Here is a 19,441-nt window from a genome sequence, read left to right as displayed (position 1 = left end):
CACACACACACACACACACACACACACACACACACACACACACACACACACACACACACACACAGAGGTCAGGTTGGGTGTTATCACATAATCTGTGTGAATGGCCATAGGGGAGGAACAATTATGTTCTACTTACCCAAAATAGCTTGGCTTTTGACCAATGTTAGAGTAGTAGGTTGGTTATATGTCAGAACAAATTCACTGTTTGTTGTGCCTCAACTACAGGGACTTTTTTTTATACTTGAGAGATAGCCCACTTGATTAATAAGAATAGCTCACCCTTTAAATTCCTAACCGTAGAATATTACACAAAAGCTGTGTGTTGTTGGGAGACCATAGTACAGCTATTGATTTGTTACCACGATTACAACTATTCTATTCTGGAGTTGAATGCGTGTGTAAAAGTACAACTCATGTTGAGTAGAACACTGTGCCTGATCCATGGTTTTGGCCTATTTGCTGAAAGCATCACTCCAACAGTTCGTTATTTAATATTTAATTTGTTCTTTTGGGATTTAAGGTTCTGAATGTACTGTTTAATTTATCTCTGGCTGTAATTTTGGACTATCGCATATTGTCTTGTTTCATTATTGCAATAAAAATGTTTTGAACAGGAAAGATGACACATTTTTTCTTTACCGTCTCGTTTCCTCTCAGGTCGAACCAGCTGCAGGACAGGGTCACTCTGATAAAGGGCAGGATAGAGGAGGTCAAACTGCCCGTTGAGAAGGTGGACATCATCATCTCAGAATGGATGGTCAGTTCACTGTTCACGCTCATTATTTTAGTTTATTTTAATTACAGGTTGTGGTAAAAAAAAAAAAAGTGATGGACAATCCAAAGATAATGTGATCTTTTTCGGAAGATTTCCTGAATCAGCTTGAATTGAAATGGAAATGCCGCAAACCCTGACAAATTATATTGTTATTCTAACTGCTCTGAACAATATCTCAACATACAGTATGGAAACCTCCCCTACAGTAGTAACAGCAGTGACTATTTTAAACATGGCATGTATAGAATTAGCCCCGGCTATGTCCCCTCCTAAATAGTTAACCAGGGAAGCAGAGATCTTTGGTGTCGCTCTGAGCACTGATGCCCATTCATCAGCCAGGTCCTCGCCGGCGAAACGGACGAAGGGGTTGAAAGTTGAACACTCCGCTGAAGTCATCCTTAATTCATGAGCAGGCCGTATCTGTCCTCACTCACGTCCCGCCCCAGCTTTCCCCGAACCCCCGGGTCAGACGGAGCATTGCGGTTTGCTCGGGCACGGAATCTCACGCCGTTACCAGGGGAAATATAAATTCACAGTGTGACGCGAATCTCTAATGACACCGGCTCACCGAACGCTAATAAATATGAGAATCCTCCTGTCACTTCTCATCACCGCAGCGACTGTGGACATTTCTCAAAGAGTGCAGGGCCCAAAACGCTGCCCTAGGATCTGCCTGTGTAAAGTGGAGAAATGACAGCCCTTGCAGAGTTGTAAATTCATTGAGTCTGCGTTAGACCTTATTGGCGGTAAGTTGAAGTAAGTCTGAGTCCTGACAGCAAGAGACTGATGTATCCTCATGTCTTACAGCGGTTTAGACCCAACAAGGTCTGTCTTCAAGTTGTCATCAATGGATTTTAATCAGAATACCAGTCCTTTATAGATGTGATCTTATGCAAGTGTTTACCAACAGAGCGATAGAAATCACTTATTTTAATACCTCAAATTTGTTCGTGCCATCATGACTTTGATTGATCTATAGGCTATCAATATTACTAACTTAACAATTTATCATATTAGCCAATCACCAGTGTGCAGCACTGTACATCTGAACACATACCTGGTTGTGAGGCTTTACTTTGATGACCTTGTGTAGTTGCTTTACTCGTAGACGAGAGTGATTTTGGCAGAACCTAGGGCTATGCTGATCCCCATGCCAAGGTGTCGTGCTGTAATACATCATTAAACTGGCCCCTTATGCCCCCCAGACCTGTCCAGCACACAGAGGATACACACACACACACACACCACACACCACACACACACACAGAGAGAAGTCCAACACATACTCACAAGTACACGCACGCACACACACACACACACCCGAAGAGCACAGGGGCGGACAGAGGAGAGCAGTGCCAGCCAAGTACCCCGAGCCTCCTAATGCTTTCAACAGGGGACAGGGAATATGGGTCATACCTCTGCCAACCAGCCAAAGGGGTGCTATGGATACACAGGAGGGACATCACTAAAATTAGACACTTCTAGAGAACATGACTGCTTCCTTTCACTCTTGAAGTGATAGGAGAATATTAAAGGCACAGTTTAATTCAGTTTGATTTGGAGTACTTTTTTTAACAAATATTAGCCATGCCGTGGAAAATATATTTTATCTCTGAGATAATCACAACATTTGGTCAACAAAGGCAAAGAAAGCCTCCTTTATGTTCAGAGAACATTTGTCATATGCTACTTCTCGTAGTGTGTGATTTGAAAATATTGGCCCTAGGTGAAGCCTACTCAGTAATACACACACTACAAGTTAACTGGGTGATGTAAAGTGATCCATCCAGTAAGGTCTCTCTACCCCGAGGGAGAAGTGACAAGTTCCATCAGAAAATGTCCGAACTTCTGGCCGTCTCCCACTTTGACTAGACGATAGGGGATCACTCGGGCTGGTGATTAATGGGGGTGAGGTGGAGGGGGGGGTTCATTTTGTGAGACAAGTCGCCTGTCTACCAAGCCAGGGTGTTGTTTGAGAGATGGCCTTTAGCCGTGCCACTGTTGCTTCATAACTCAAAGCATTGATCTGTTCCTCTCTCTGTTCCTCTCTTCCTTCTCTCTCTCTAAGGTTGTGTCCCAAATGGCACTCCATTTCATATATAGTGCACTACTTTTGACCAGGGGCCACGGGGCTTTGATCAGAAGTAGTTTGCTATGTAGGGCGTAAGGTTCCATTTGGGATGAAGCCAGAGATGAGAGACTTCTGACTGGGGGGAGGAGGGGTTGAATTACTGAGACGCTAAATAAAGATTGTTACCTAGAGATCAATCAGGTCTGATGGGTCTAGGTGACTGTTTTCTGATGGGAGGAGGGGGGAGGACTCTCATGAGTGAAGTTGGCTTTAGAATCAGTTTTGTGGCCTTGATCCCCCTGGCTTTAGGTGTAGTGAAATTGTGCTGGAGAGAAACTTTCGGGGCTGAAGTTTTTATATTGAAATCCACATCTAGGTCTCTTCAATGTGAGCGCGAAGCTTAATTCCATTGGTTGGCCTAGGTCACTGGGAAGTGAGTAGCAAATGACGGTGAAAAGGAAATGAAGCAGGGTAAGCTTGACTTGGAAAGAAGGCTTTCAGAAAATGACTTTTTTTTCTCCGGGAGGCGGTAGGTAATTGAATTGAGGAAAACACACTTTTCATAACTTATCAAGCAAAAAGAAGACGTGAAGGACTTTGGCTTAACGTTTGTGGTATGTAGAGTTGACGGTATTTTTTTATCCTATTTTACGAGGATTTGTTTTGAGGTGGGCAAAGTTTTCCTAGACGTCCATTTTGGAGGGCACCAGGGTTTGTTTGGGGAGAGTTCAACACGTGGGCACACACACACACACACACACACACTGACTGTGTGCGGTAGATCTGTGGAGCCAAATGAATGGCAGCCTCCTCTCTAGCCTCATTATCAGTAATAGGAGTCTCACCTGCCCAAATAGAGGACAGCAGTAATCAGTCATACTGTCGCCCAGTCGGACTAACTGTCACTCACCCACACATGCATAGGCACATACACACATGGTGACACATACACACTCACAGAGACAAACACTTGAAAACGCCAACATACGCACATTCACACACATGCTGAACCTTTTTTTGAATTGACCAACTTCAGGTTTTCAAATCAAGCTTTATTTATACAGAACATTTCAGACATGGAATGCAACACAATGCGCTTCACAGGAAAAACAAATAAAAAAACGATGAAAATAAAAAGCTGAAATATTTATTACAGAACAAACATAAGATAAAAATGACAAAGCTGAACAACTAAAAAGCACCCTAAGGAAAAGCAAAGCTAAAAAGGCGTTTTAAGATATTTGAAATATGTCAACAAAATACTTTCTCTACCTCCAAGGCAACACTTACTGTAGGTGTGATACCATGTGACCTAGCAGGACCTTTCTCTTACTCTCTTAACTCTGAACAAAAAAGGAGAGAAAAGGACCACCATCTCCAGCAGGCCGGCCACAGGCCCTGGACCTTTGCCTTCAATGGCCTGAACTGGTAACTGATAAATTAGGGGGAAAGTATATTTTTGAGAATAGTACCTGTAATCCAGTACAGAAATTGGGACGGAAATGCCCATGCATTAAACAGGATCAGAAGAAGAATTAGTCTTAGAAGGAAATATATATACAACAAGCAAAGTGATCATGCTGTTTTTATGTGGCTGCTCTTTGCGTGTGATCAGGGGTGTGTTCATTCCGCCGATTCTGTTCAAAAACGTTTCTTAAATGGAAGCAAACAGAACAAAACAGGGATAAACAATTTGTCTAATAGAAGTTGCAACTGTTGGACTTATGAATACATCCTAGATCAGCTAGATGCAGGCAAGAGTGTACAAGGCAGTATTGAATGTGTCACTGTCTGTCACCTTGATTACTCAAAATTCGCTCGACCTGTGCAACTACGCTGTAAACATTCATAGGCTAGGTTGTTGGAACCTCTTGATGGGTACAGAGAAAAGTAGAGTATCATGCAGTAGCCTATCGATGTTACATTGAGCTTGGTGAATGGAATATGAATGACAGTCATCCAATATGCTGTAATAGAAATAAGGCCATGCTCATAAAACAAATAATCATCCTCCCTAATCATAAACGGCACCAACCGCCACTGGTCTGAATGCACTCATGACCCAATTCTATGCACTCAAATGATGGTCTACTTTTCTGAATTGCCTTTGGAAAGCCTAACACTGAAATATTGTATTTTAGCTATACATGTTGGCAATAGTAACTACAAGCTTTAAAATTATGCCCACCTGACCTAGATTGCGATTTATAATGGACCGTTTTTGGATTGTGTAAACAACAACAATAGTGTAAAGGCAGAGATGCAGGGCTGGGTTCCAAACAAAACAACTACAATTGTGCTTTCTGTAGTTCCTCAACAACACCGCTAGGAGAGCTAAAAAACTAAAACTTAGAGTTGAAGACTCATCTTTGAGTCATAAAAGTGCATTGAAATGACTTAGGAACTGTGCACAATTTGGAGAGGTGTGTGGCTACTTGGAAACACCAGTTAGAGCTCTCACTCAAACCCTTGTCATTTATTTTTGTCTCATATTGCACCTACCCCAAATTTTCCACAAATATTCTTGTCATGTTACTGTATGTATCCAGAGTATTTTCAGATTTTCTTATCGACAAATGCGGAAAAGTACAGTAAATGCACATAAAAATAAAATGTGTTATTTGGATTCAGTCTTGTCAGGTGAATTGTTGTCTTCGTCTTTAATCTAATAATTTTCCCATAATCTCCAAACTGTTCCCTTTTAATTGCTACCACAGTTATGCATATGGTTTCCATATTTCTCCTGTCAGAAACATTTAAATGTATCCCTATCCATATAGGCCAATTCCCACGAGTGTAAGGGGTTAACAGCATTAGTTAATCGCGATTAGTCGCAATGAATTTGCTCAAATATGTCCCTAAAGAAAGAGTTTTCCATTGATAATGCAGTGCGTTGAGTTAGGGTCTGATTGTAAGGGACGGGACCACGACATTTTGTTTTGATAGTGTTTTCACCATAAACAACACGAAAGTAACTAACTGTAACTAACTGCTAGCTAGTTATGCTCCCAGTGTTCAAGTAGGCCTACTCCCTCTTACCGATGTTCTGGAAGTTTTACATTTGCGCACAGCACACAATCTCTCTTTCTCACACAAACACACACACTGTTAAAGCTTCAGGCATTCTAAATGAGTATGTCTAGGGATAAAGAATACTGGCTCTAAACAACAACAACAAAAAGATTATGGCTGCCCTTAAGTTTTGCTTTATTATATTTTGTTAACTTTACACAATAAATGCATATTTTATGGTTGAATGTAATTGTCTCTTGTAAAATTTACTTAACTCGTTTGAACTTGATGTGCACCAGATTCATTTTTGTAGAAATTAAGTGACCAAATTTAGTTTGTTGAAAGAGTTTATCTTTTTGGGGGGCAGAGGTCGTTAGAATAATACCCAGCCTGCTTTGCAAGCGTACATTTACATTTTGGTAATTTAGCAGACAGTTATCAAGAGCGACTTCAGTCAGTGCGTTCAACTACGGTAGATAAACAACCACATGTAAAACATGTATGTAACCGTTACTGAGAATGCTGTTGTAGTTTAACTGGTCTGTTGGTTAGTTCACTGTACCTTAAGCCCTGCTGATTTAGGAGCTGGCTGAGAAGCTCATGGATGAGTAAGAGGCATATGGGAGCATAAAGCTCCCTACTGAAATATTCACTATATACCATTAATTGGAAATACAACTTCCAAATGTTAAAAAAAAAGTGCTTTTTTGTAGTTAGGATGAATGCAACTTAAAGAGCGAGAACTGACACAATTGATTAATTTGGGAGGTACTTGTTCTAATTGAGTGGAAACACATATTTTTTATTTATCCTTCATTTTGACATGGAATACATTTTGAGACCTAGGTCTCTTTTCCAAATGCACCCTGTATAATAAAATATAAAACACATTAAACACAAAATATAGTCCCCCCCCCCCCCCCCCCCCCCGTAAAAGGGCTTTATATACAGTGCATTCGGAAAGTATTCAGACCCCTTGACTTTTTCCACATTTTGTTACGTTACAGCCTTATTCTAAAATGGATTAAATTGGTCACTCTGACTACAGTGTTTCTCTGTGGAGATGGGAGAACCTTCCAGAAGGACAACCGTCTCTGCAACACTCCACAAATCAGACCTTTATTGTAGAAATGGCAGACGGAAGTCACTCCTCAGTAAAAGGCACATGACATCCCGCTTGGAGTTTACCAAAAGTCACCTAAAGGACAGACCATGAAAAACAAGATTCTCTGGTCTGACTAAACCAAGATTGAACTCTTTGGCCTGAATGCGTCACGTCTGGAGGAAACCTGGCACCATCCCTACAATGAAGCATGATGGTGGCAGCGCCATGTTGTGGGAATGTTTTTCAGTGGCAGGGGACTTGGAGTCTAGTCGGGATCGAGGGAAAGATAAACAGAGTAAAGTACAGAGAGATCCTTGATGAAAACTTGCTCCAGAGTGCTCAGGACCTCAGACTGGGGCGATGGCTCACCTTCCAACAGGACAACAACCCTAAGCACACAGCCAAGACAACGCAGTAGTGGCTCTGGGACAAGTCTCAATGTCCTTGAGTGGCCCAGCCAGAGCCCGGACTTGAACCCGATCTAACATCTCTGGAGAGACCTGAAAATAGTTGTGCAGCGACGCTCCCCATCCAACCTGACAGAGCTTCAAAGGATCTGCAGAGATGAAGTGGAGAAACTCCCATAATTACAGGTGAGCCAAGCTTGTACCGTCATACCCAGGAAGACTCAAGGCTATAATCGCTGCCAAAGGTGCTTCAACAAAGTGCTGAGTAAAGGGTCTGAATATTTATGTAAATTGCAAGTATGACCGCAGAAGTTAATCACGAAGTTGACCAAATTATGAGAGATTTTACTTCTGGGTTAATAGAGATTATTCAACGATAAACTTTCAAAATGTTTTGCAAAGGAAAATGAGCATTTCTCCTTAGACAAATACAGGTAGTCCCTCCCTGTTTCAAATGAACACATTGACCTTGTCCAGTGTTTAAGGCATCATGAAATCATTAGATTATCAGGTGCTTTGTAGTCCAATGGTCAACCCACTGTCCAAAAACTGGGACTCCATTGAAGGTTGTGGATCTTCCAGCAGGACAACGACCTCAAACACACATCAAAAACCACCCAGCAATTGTTAAGACTGATCTGGAGTGGCCAGCAAGGAGTCCACATCTGAATCACAAATTAAAGGCCACTCTAGACTGTGCAGTTTTGTCACACAACACAATGCCACAAATGTCTCATGTTTTGAGGGAGCGTGCAATTGTCAAGCTGACTGCAGGAATGTCCAATAGAGCTGTTGCCAGATAATTTAATGTTAATTTCTCTACCATAAGCTGCCTCCAATGTTGTTTTTAGAGAATTTGGCCATACATCCAACCAGCCTCACAACCACAGACCACGTGTAACCATGCCAGCCTCTACATTCGGCTTATTCACCTGTGGGATCGTCTGTTCTCAGACACCCAGTCAGCTGATGAAACTGTGAGTTTGCACAACCAAAGAATTTCTGCACAAACTGTCAGAAACCGTCTCAGGGAAGCTCATCTGTGTGCTCGTCGTCCTCACCAGGGTCTTGACCTGACTGCAGTTTGGTGTCGTAACCGACTTTAGTGGGAAAATCCTCACCTTCGATGGCCACTGGCATACTGGAGAAGTGTGCTCTTCACCAATGAATCCCGGCGAGATCCTGAGGCCCATTGTCGTGCCATTCATCCGCCGACATCACCTCATGTTTCAGCATGATAATGCACGGCCCCATGTTGCAAGGATCTGTACACAATTCCTGGAAGCTGAAAATGTCCTGCATACTCACCAGACATGTCACCCATTGAGCATGTTAGGCATGCTCTGGATTGACGTGTACGACATCGTGTTCCAGTTCCTGTCAATATCCAGCAACTTTGCACAGCCATTGAAGAGTGGGACAACATTCCTCAGGCCACAATCAACAGTCTGATCAACTCTATGCGATGGAGATGTGTTGCCCTGCATGAGGCAAATTGTGATCACACCAGATACTGACTGGTTTTCTAATCCACACCTATTTTTTTGAAAGTATCTGTGCCCAACATAGATTAGGGTCTAATTAATTTATTTCAATTGACTGATTTCCTTATTTGTACTGTAACTCAGTAAAATGTTTGAAATTGTTGCATGTTTTGTTTATATATTTGTTCAGTGTAGTTAAGATACGAGATGTGAGTATTCCCCTCACACACCCCCAGTGCAGTGACGTGGAGATGGATCCTGTGTTTTGCTAATAAACAGTGTGTGTGTGTATGAGAAGGGCGTAGCGGGGTCGGATTGTGAGTCACGCTGTCAGGCTTGAAGGGATCGTCCCAACGCATTATGGGAGAAAAAGGAAGGCGTAACTCTCCTTCCGGACGTTTCGCTTCCTCTCCGACTCTTCCCCTCCCTCTCCTTCAGGTGAGGCAGTGTCCCGTGAAATTGGGCTCTAAATAACGAGGTCGGGATACATTGCGAGAGCGTTTTAACAACGACCGGGTTCTGAGAAAAGGCCAGACCAGGACTAATACAGTCAGCCAGTCAGTAGATATGGACTTTGGTTCTGGAGTGGAAAATAACGGGTTACTGTTGGGCAAGGGGGACCAATGTAGACCCTAACGCTACTTTGAATTCGGAGGCAATCATCTTTTCAGTTCATCCATGGGCCATGAGATGGGGGCGATTGTAGTTTGTCTCCCTCCCTTTCTTATCTTCTCTCCTCTTTCTGCTGAAAGGTTGTCTTCATTTGAATAATCAACTGTGATTTATTATGGAGCTGGCCGAAGCCATCTCGTTTGCTCTCTCTCTCCCTTTCTCTGCGCCTCTACTACACCTCTCCTCATCTTCCTCTTTTCCTTCTCTCAAAGAGGTTCTGGCCCTAGCCCATTTCCTGAGCTCCTACCCTTTTGGTATGCACATATCTGAAAGGACTGGATTGGTGTAAGCAATATGGGGATTGCTCCACTTTGCCCTCCCTGAGGCCATATTGCTTTCATCTATCTAAGTCTTTACTGTGTGAAGATATGAATGAAAGCAATATGGCCTCATGGAGGGCAAGGGTGAGTTACACCAATATTATTTACAGCAAAGGGCAACAGTAAAGGATCTAGGGGTTGAGGTGGAACCGAGCCAAAAGAGGAGGAGTTAGGCCTATAGGAAGGGTTGCAGGCTGGCTTGGTAAAAAAGCCATTTGTCAGGATGAAGCCAACAAGATGTAATAATGGAATAATACCCGGGCTAATGTGCTATGTAGTGGAGCTGAACACAGGGCCACGCCAGGGTCAGACCTTCCCCTTGACAGAGGGGCTTCTGAAGGCAGGGGACGTGGAGAGTGCTCCACGACGGGTGTGGGAAGGAAAGAGGGTCATAAAATTACAATTAGTAACCCCCTCCCACTCTTCATAAATATGTTGATTTCTTATATTTTTGGTTGGTTATTTTCTGCCTTGAAATATTTTGTCGAGGGTTGCCATGGTGCTGTAATGGCAGCATAGTCTGAGAGCTCCTGTACATATTGTACATATTTAGTTGACTTAAGAGTTCTAAACATTATTATTAGGTGTTCATGCAAAGTAATGCACTGCTCTAGATTTCTTACGTACTCATATTATTATCTGATTGAAATTGTTGCATCTTTCATTTATATTTTTGTTCAGTGTAGTTCAGATAAGAGGTGTGCTGGTATCAGTAGTATTCCCCTCACACACCCCGAGTGCAGCGACATGGATAGATGGCAGCATTCACACAAAACTGAAAGCGTGAACCACCACATTTAAGTAGGTAACTGGTAATATGGTTGAATACAAACTGTAGTTATTCCATCCGTAAGGCAATCAAACAGGCAAAATGTCAGTATAGAGACAAAGTGGAGTCGCAATTCATCGGCTCAGACACAATAAACATGTGGGAGGGACTACAGACAATCACGGATTACAAAGGGAAAAACAGCCACGTCGCGGATACCGACGTCTTGCTTCCGGAAAAGCTAAACACCTTCTTTGCCCGCAACGCAGTGCCACCGACGCGGCCCGCTACCATGGACTGTCGGCTCTCCTTCTCCGTGGACGACGTGATTAACACATTTTAAGCATGTTAACCCTCGCAAGGCTGCCGGCCCAGACAGCATCCTTAGCCGCATCCTCAGAGCATGCGCAGACCAGCTGGCTGGAGTGTTTACGGACATATTCAATATCTCCCTATCCCAGTCTGCTGTCCCCACTTGCTTCAAGATGTCCACCATTGTTCCTGTACCCAAGAAAGCAAAGGTAACTGAACTAAATGACTATTGCCCCGTAAGCACTCACTTCTGTCAGCATGAAGTGCTTTGCTTACCACCCAAATAGATCCACAGACGATGCAATCACCATCGCACTGCACGCTGCCCTATCCCATCTGGACAAGAGGAATACTTATGTAAGAATGCTGTTCATTGACTATAGCTCAGCGTTCCTCACCATAGTGCTCTCCAAGCTCATCATTAAGCTTGAGGCCCTGGGTCTGAATCCCACCCTGTGCAACTGGGTCCTGGATTTCCTGACGGGCTGCCCCCCAGGTGGTGAAGGTAGGAAACAGCCTCCACTTCGCTGATCCTCAACACAGGGGCCCCGCGCCGCCTTCATCAAGTTTGCAGACGACACAACAGGCCTGATTACCAACAATGACGAGACAACCTACAGAGAGGAGGTGAGGGCACTGAGAGTGTGGTGCCAGGTAAATAACTTCTGACTCAATGTCGACAAAACAAAGGAGCTGATCATGGAAACAGCAGAGGAAGCACTCCCCTATCCACATCGATGGGACCGCAGTCGAGCAGGTGGAAAGCTTCAAGTTCCTCGGCGTACACATCACTGACAATCTGAAATGGTCCACCCACACAGGCAGTGTGGTGAAGAAGGCACAACAGCGCCTCTTCAACCTTTGGAGGCTGAAGAAATTTGGCTTGTCACGTAAAACCCTCACAAACTTTTACAGATGCACTATTGAGAGCATCCTGTCGGGCTGTATCAACACCTGGTATGGCAACTGCATCCGCAACTGCAGGGCTCTCCAGAAGATGGTGCGGTCTGCCCAACACATCATCAGGGGCAAATTACCTGCCCTCCAGGACACCTACAGCACCCGATGTCACAGGAAGGCCAAAAAGATCATCAAGGACAACAACCACCTGAGCCACGGCCTGTTCATCCCGCTATCATCCAGAAGGCGAGGTCAGTACAGGTGAATCAAAGCTGGGACCGAGAGACATAAGCTGTTTTTCAATCTCAAGGCCATCAGACTGCTAAATAGCCATCACTAGCCGGCTACCACCCGGTTACTCAACCCTGCACCTTAGAGGCTGCTGCCCTATATTCATAGATATGGAATCACTGGCCACTTTAATTATGGTTACATACTGCTTTACTCATCTCATATGTATGTACTGTATTTTAGGCAATGCCACTCTGAAATTGCTTGTCCAAATATTTATATTTCTTAATTCCGTTCTTTTACTTTTCGATTTGTGTGTATTGTTGTGAATTGTTAGATACTATTGCATTTTGCTACACCCGCAATAACATCTGCTAAATATGTGTATGTGACAAATACAATTTGATTTCACATGACTGACCAAAGTCTGTGGAATATAGACAAAATGTTATTCTGCCTAATTTACAAGAAGGTATTCAACACTTAAGTCTCCTTGTTACAAATCATTAAAATTCCTTGTTACGAGGCTTATCTTTTCAGAACCGAGTACTGCATTTACAAATGCATGGATTTCTTCACCCGTCTCTGGCATGCCATTTTAGTTTTCTTTAGTTCACTCTGCTCTTTTCATGGTATCTGATGCTTCTCTCTTTCGGTCCAGTGTATATACACTGAGTATACAAAGCATTAAGAGGAAGCTCTTTCCATGGCATAGACTGACCAGGTGAAAGCTATGGTACCTTATTGATGTACCTGTTAACTCCACTTCATTCAGTGTCGACGGAAGGGGAGGAGATATCAATATTAGGAAGGCGTTCCTAATGTTTGGTATACTCAGTGTATGTTGGAGAAGATCAAGCTAGTGTGGTGTATTAGCAATGAAAGTCAACTGGTGGTTTTAATAGAATCACACGACTGAAACCATTTATATTTCTCACTACTGTCAGTCTATTGCCGGCATGTGAGTTCCAATCAAGTCAATAATGCAACATTTATTTTGAGAACTGTGACACACACAACCACTCTGATAACAATATGTGATTAATGGCTTGACAGAAGTAACATGCATCAAAATCCTTGTGAACATTTTAGGATGTGGAACTGGTGTAAGTCTTAATGGGAATAACGTATCTTTTGTCGCTCTTACTCCAATCTCTATTACTTGGCATTCAGCTGATCAACTGCTCACCATGAAAACAAAAAAGCATCATTAGCTAATACAAAAAAGGAAGAACAGTTATTGTAGCTACTCTAGCCTATCTAACGTTAACGTTAGCATCTTTGTCAGCAAAAACAAACTAGCTTGCAAGCTAGCTAACGAGCCAAAATGGGAAGCTAACCTGCATTTTTTTTTAAACAATGTTTATTACAGTTAAATAACGTTAGTAGCTAACTAATAATAAGAGCTTCATACCTGGATGCGGAGTGATGCGGTACAATTTCTGTAACCATTTCCATGTCTTGATTTGGCGTAAAATGTCCTCTTAACAAAACACCCCCAGAGTTTTCAAAATGCTTCAGGTCTTTTCTTTGTATTTTCCTTTTCTCATGCAGATGGACGCCTACACTACCCTCTTAACCCAAACAAAATATTGTGACCAAAACTAACCACAGATGGTGATGACCTGACGTTAAACACCAGCGCCATATATTAAGTAAACTCTATCCACCTTTGCCCAAACCTGATAGTAATTGGTCACATTTTTATTATATTAAGTTATTTAAATCTCACCTCGAATTTCAATTGCAGTTGCTTGCTCGACTATATTTTCCCATGTTTAAAATCACCAGAGCGAAATATAATTCAAGACGTGACGAGATCATATGAAATAGACAATCAAATCTTTATTGATCCATTATACAGAGACAACGGAAACGTGTTAGAATGTACTGTCACAGTACCCATCCCCACCACACAATTACTCACATTACAGTCTGGGAGCAGCACAGGGTCAACTCTGGAGTTAAATGCCTTGCTCAAGGGCACATCGGTAGTAGGTGGCACCTGAGATATTGACAGCAACCCTCCGATGCGTGTCTCCCTGACCATTGTATTGTACTGATCTGTCCTCTCTCTTTTCCAGGGTTACTTCCTGCTGTTTGAGTCAATGCTGGATTCGGTTCTCTATGCCAGAGACCTCTACCTGGCCGAGGGGGGCTCAGGTGAGTCACGCGCACACACTCTGTACCTTACTTAATTTTTCCCCTTGGGAAAAATGTGTTGCACTATCATGTACACTTTTTTAAAATATGCATTTAAGAAAAGGACAAGAACGATACAAACGGACAATAAAATAACGATGCACATTTATGATGGTTCTATACAGCCCGCTGGTCTTAGTGATTGACTAGGGACATTATCCCAAGCTACTAAGGAGGAATATCACATCAAATGATTGTCAGTCAAAAAGTGATTGAATTCATATAGAACGACCCTATACCCTACTGTATATGTACAGTATATACAGTAAGAAGACTCCCTCCTCCAAAAAAAACAAACAACAACATAAACACTTGATATGCTAGATCAGGTTTTTTACGGTCTCTCTCTGTTGCCCTATCTATTGTGGTTGATGATATTGTGGGTGGAGCTTAAAATGGCATTAGACGTTGCATGATCGTCATGTGACCTCAATGACTGAGCAGAGCTATCAGGCAGCTTGTTTTTCTTTTATGGACACACATGGACAGGGATGCAAACACATGCATGGACACGCGTACACACCCACACACCACACCGCACGCACTTCAGTATTGTTCCACTGGTCCACCGAATGCCCCCTGTAGGAAGTGCAGTAGAAGGCAGTAGCCATCCAATGCCAGTTCAGTGTGGTTTTATATGTACATTTACAACATTTTATTGTGTGTACCTGTCTCCAGAGCCTTATCTCCGGCCGTGCATGCCACTTTGCATTTTACTGTGTATCGATTTAAATTAGGAAAAGGGTGAAAAGTGGAGCAACGGGAGTGATAAATTATAGGAGAAATCACTTGTGGCAGACTTCACTGCTTTATTTTTTACTAAAGCGCAAAACCACTGCAGTTGATGCATTGCAAAGTTCTATTCTCTTATTTATGGTTTTCTTTGATGTGTGTGTGTGTGTGTGTGTGTGTGTGTGTGTGTGTGTGTGTGTGTGTGTGTGTGTGTGTGTGTGTGTGTGTGTGTGTGTGTGTGTGTGTGTGTAAGCACACTAGAGCAGGGACGATAAATCGAAAATTAGACACCAACATTGTCTTTGTCTTACCGAAGCAACTTTTCTTACGTCACATCATTTGTTTTTCTTCCTCTCGATTTGCGTACCGAACGAGCAATGCTGAAAGTATTCTCTTGTGGACAGAAACACATAACATAACTGGTACTGTAGCGTAGCATCTGTCAACAGACTGTGGGACGCGACGACTACCGAGGAACTTTGTTCCGGTGCGCAGATTTTTCATGACTGACCATCACGGACAAATCACGATTAAAGAGTCAAAAATAAATCGGATCATTCTGGATCCTATTTGAACAGGTTGCAAAATATAAGTCATGCATTCTCTGAACATGTTATGAAATAGCTAACTTATTTTTTTAACCATACCATCTCAGTTGTCTTACTTCTTAAAGGCACTGGAAAAAGGTAGTCCAGAACCCTGCCGCTAATGGAAATTAACTGTGCATTAAAAGTGAAACAAATCATTGTATTTATCGTTATCAAGCAAAAAAAAATTGAGAATAGTTTTTGTCCATATCGCCTAGTGTGTACACACGATGACAGATGGTACACAGTACAGTATTTCACAGCTTTTCTGCCTGTGTGTTTTTGTGATTTTTACCGCATGTGTGTAGCCCATGCCGGCATGTGCACGCACTGGTGTGTGTGAGAGAGCATATGGATATTCAGGGTCAGCTGCTGTCTGTCACTGGCCAGGCTTAATGATTTGTGACAAACAGGGCCTGGCACAGGAGTAGTTCTGAAACACTGCCTTTTACTGGCTGTCAGGGACAGCAGAAAGGTCACACACCTGGCGAGGGAGAGAGGGGAGGGGGGGGGGCAGGAAGATAAAATGGTGGGGAGAAGTGAGTGCAGACTAGAGAGAGAGAAGGAAAGAGATTAAGATGAGGGTAGAAATTGAGAAAATGAGAGGTCAGAGAGAGGGATGGAATGAGATGAAGAGGAAAGAGGGGGCAGAGCCAGATGAGGGGAGCAGACGGCAAAGAGAAAGAATGAGGGATAAAGAGTATAGGTAAGATACTGAATCCCCACCTTCTCTGATTTCTCTTGGTTGGAAGTCATTATTTGTCAAGCATTCTCTAATTTTGGGGGTGTCTTATTTCACTATAACTCACTGATGGGCATGTGTGCCTTCATGCGTGTTATTTCTCTATCTCCTGTGCTGCGGTGTGTGTGTTTTTATATTAGTGTGTTTCAGAAGTTCCCTCATTCTACCCAGCACATTAACCTCCTCTTCATCCTTAAATGTGTCCCCATTCACCAGAGTCGTCCAGCGTCAAGGGATAAGGGATTTTTTTTTTGTCCGTCCACCCCCCCCACCCCCCCACTCCCCAAACGGGCTGTGAGCAGCGAGTCGAGAAGGACACAGATGTCAAAACCATGAATCTGGGGATGCCTGTGTACCCCCCCTGACTCGTTCTCTTTCTCTCTCTCTCTCTTTCTCTCCGTCTACAGTACAGCATCCCTCCTCCCTTGTATTTTTCCTATTTTCTTCTCTCCCACCCCTTTCTCTTTTTCTTTCCCCCCTTTCTTTTTCAGGCCTGTTCCACTCCTGCCCAATCAGCATCCCCCTCCTCTCACCTGGCCCTTATAATTACTCACTTGCTCCAGTAATCAGGGGGAAATTAAGTGACGAATCTGTCGTCGTGGGTGGTGGTGTGAGTGGCAGGTGTCACCGTGGCTGAAGAGCCAATCAGAGGAGCCCGTGGGACACTCATCACATAGCTGTCACCATCCATTCAGTCTTCTTGTTTCTGACACAACACAACTAATGTTATCACAACAGAACTAGCCTACTAGTAAGTCTAGCTAACATTAGTGAACAAATTAAAATTAAAATTACACTTACACTTGTTTACTTGACTATTATACTCTCTAAATTGACTCTTTCAAATAATTGACTCTGGCAAGTTTGCCACGGACAAACACTTCCGTTGTTTGGCTGTGCCCATAGCAACGTTTGAAAATGAGGTGGATAGCTTGTATTATTGACCATGGGGAGGGGAGTATGTTCATTTGCTAATATGTGCTATTCTGCAATGCAGGTTAGGTTGAATTGAGCTCTAAGGTTCTCGAACTTGCTATGGCGATTTCCACAGAGTCTCCTCTGAAAGCTTGGAAATCTCTCCAACATAGAAAATACAGTGCCATTTGAGACGCAGCCCCAGAAATACAAGCCTGTTAAGATGGGAAAGGGGGATACCTAGTCAGTCCAACTGAATGTATTCAACTGAAATGTGTCTTCCAAATTTAACCCAACCCCTCTGAATCAGAGAGGTGCGGGGGGGTTATCTTAAGCGACATCCATGTCTTCGGCGCCCGGGGAACAGTGGGTTAACTGCCTTGCTCAGGGGCAGAACGACAGATTTTTACCTTGTCAGCTCGGGGATTCCTTCCAGCAACCTTTCGGTTACTGGTAGTCAGACAGAACAGTCTGTACAAGGTTTCTTCTGTCACTGTATGATTGTCTTCTGTGGCCTTGTCGCATGAATAAATGAGAGCAATACCGTGTGTGTCTGTGTGTGCGCGTGCTGGCGTGTGTGCGCGTGCGTGCTGGCGGAGAGACAGTGTTAGGGGACTACATGAAGTGCAGGATAATAGTTTATTATTCAGTGCCATAACATCTTATATGAGGATTGTCAAAAAATACAACTTCAAATTAGCACCACAACAACAAACTTGACCTTTGCCGAGTATTTCCCTTAGCAGGTCATTGTCTGCTTTTAGGCAGATATAAAAATGACAATTTAAACATTGCCGGACACATCTCTCAATGTATGACTATTGCCTGCTTGTCTTGGTCTTGCACTCTCACTAGCGAACAGTATCAACTAGGTCCAACCGGTGACTGTTCACGCACTAACTAAGTCTGACATACACAGTTGTATGGACAAACATGAGCTCGTTACTGCCTGGATATGTATCTCATTCTGTTATCCCATTTACACAAACTTTTGACATTTACAGTACGTTTTTCTACACTGCAAAGGTGTTATGTTTCTGTCTGGAATTCACGTTTTTATTGTCATGTGCACCGGTACAGCGATATGCCTTTCTTGGTTGATCTTTTCCAACAATGCTGTAGTACTAGAACAAAAACACATGAAAAATAGAAATAAGAAGAACACGAGAAAGTAAGTAAGCTATATATAGGATCAGTTCCAGGGCCACTGCCAATACCATATTTGCAATGTGCAGGGATACTGGAGTGGTAGGGTTAGATACAGTATGTATAGGGGTAAGGTAACTAGGCATCAGGATATATTATAAACAGAGTAGCAGCAGCGAATATGATGATTGTACTGCATGTGAGTGTGTGCTTGTGTAGAGTCAGAATGAATGTATGTGCGCAAATTAAGTGTGTTGGAGTGTCAGTGTTGACTATGTAAAATGTTCACAGATTGAGTGTGCATGGAGTGCACATTTTTGTATGAAATAGAAGGGTCAATGCAGATAGTCAGTGTAGACATTTTGTTAGCTATTTAGCAGTCTTATGGCTTGGGGTTAGAAGCTGTTTTAGGAGCCTGTTGGTGTCAGACTTGATGCTCCGGTACCGCTTGCCGTGTGGAACAGTCTATGGCTTGGTTGGCTGGAGTCTTGAACATCTTTCCCGGGTCTTACTTTCTTGCCATCCTACCCAACTACATACTACTGTTTTCCTGTCATCTTTCCTTTCTTTTTACAATAATGTGCATGTATCCATTTTTAGCACCGAAGCAATCCTCGTCCATGGATTTCACAATGAGATCTACAGCGGACAGCAGTTGCTGCAATAAAAACGAGACATTCTGCTGTCCGTAGCTTCCCGCCAGTCACTGTGTGTGTGTGCGCGTGTCATGTACAGTCTACTCTTCGATATTGTGTTTGTGACAGTAGGTTATTCTGTGACAACTTTGAAGTGGTTATGTCTTTCTTAATTTCTAGCACTTAAGCATATGGCTGTAATGTCCCTCCATTGGGGGGGAACAGCCATGGCCCCAAGCGCTTCAGCCTCTGCCAAATCACCAAGCCGATTAACCAGTCAGATGAGCACATTTTAGATGTTTAACGTTTACAAAACACATTAAGACTCATGTTTAATGTTCATTTCAAATTCATGGTTTAATGTTAATAGAATACATTCAGAAGGGGTTTAATGTCTTCGTATAACCAGAGCCTGGTTTGGCTC

The 19,441-nt window shown here is 43.0% G+C and overlaps 1 protein-coding gene across 1 annotated transcript in view; it reads left to right on the top strand.

Moving 5' to 3' along the window:
• Positions 1 to 19,441, top strand: part of prmt3 (protein arginine methyltransferase 3) — a 100,078-nt gene that overhangs the window by 26,722 nt on the left and 53,915 nt on the right. The window contains exons 10-11 of the mRNA XM_039003633.1: positions 658 to 757; positions 14,143 to 14,221. Of these exons, the coding sequence (XP_038859561.1) occupies positions 658 to 757; positions 14,143 to 14,221 (179 nt within the window). The remainder of the gene's footprint in view (positions 1 to 657; positions 758 to 14,142; positions 14,222 to 19,441) is intronic.

Source organism: Salvelinus namaycush, chromosome 1 (genome assembly GCF_016432855.1).
Source record: "Salvelinus namaycush isolate Seneca chromosome 1, SaNama_1.0, whole genome shotgun sequence".
NCBI lineage: Eukaryota > Metazoa > Chordata > Actinopteri > Salmoniformes > Salmonidae > Salvelinus > Salvelinus namaycush.
This window is presented reverse-complemented; position numbering and strand designations above follow the sequence as displayed.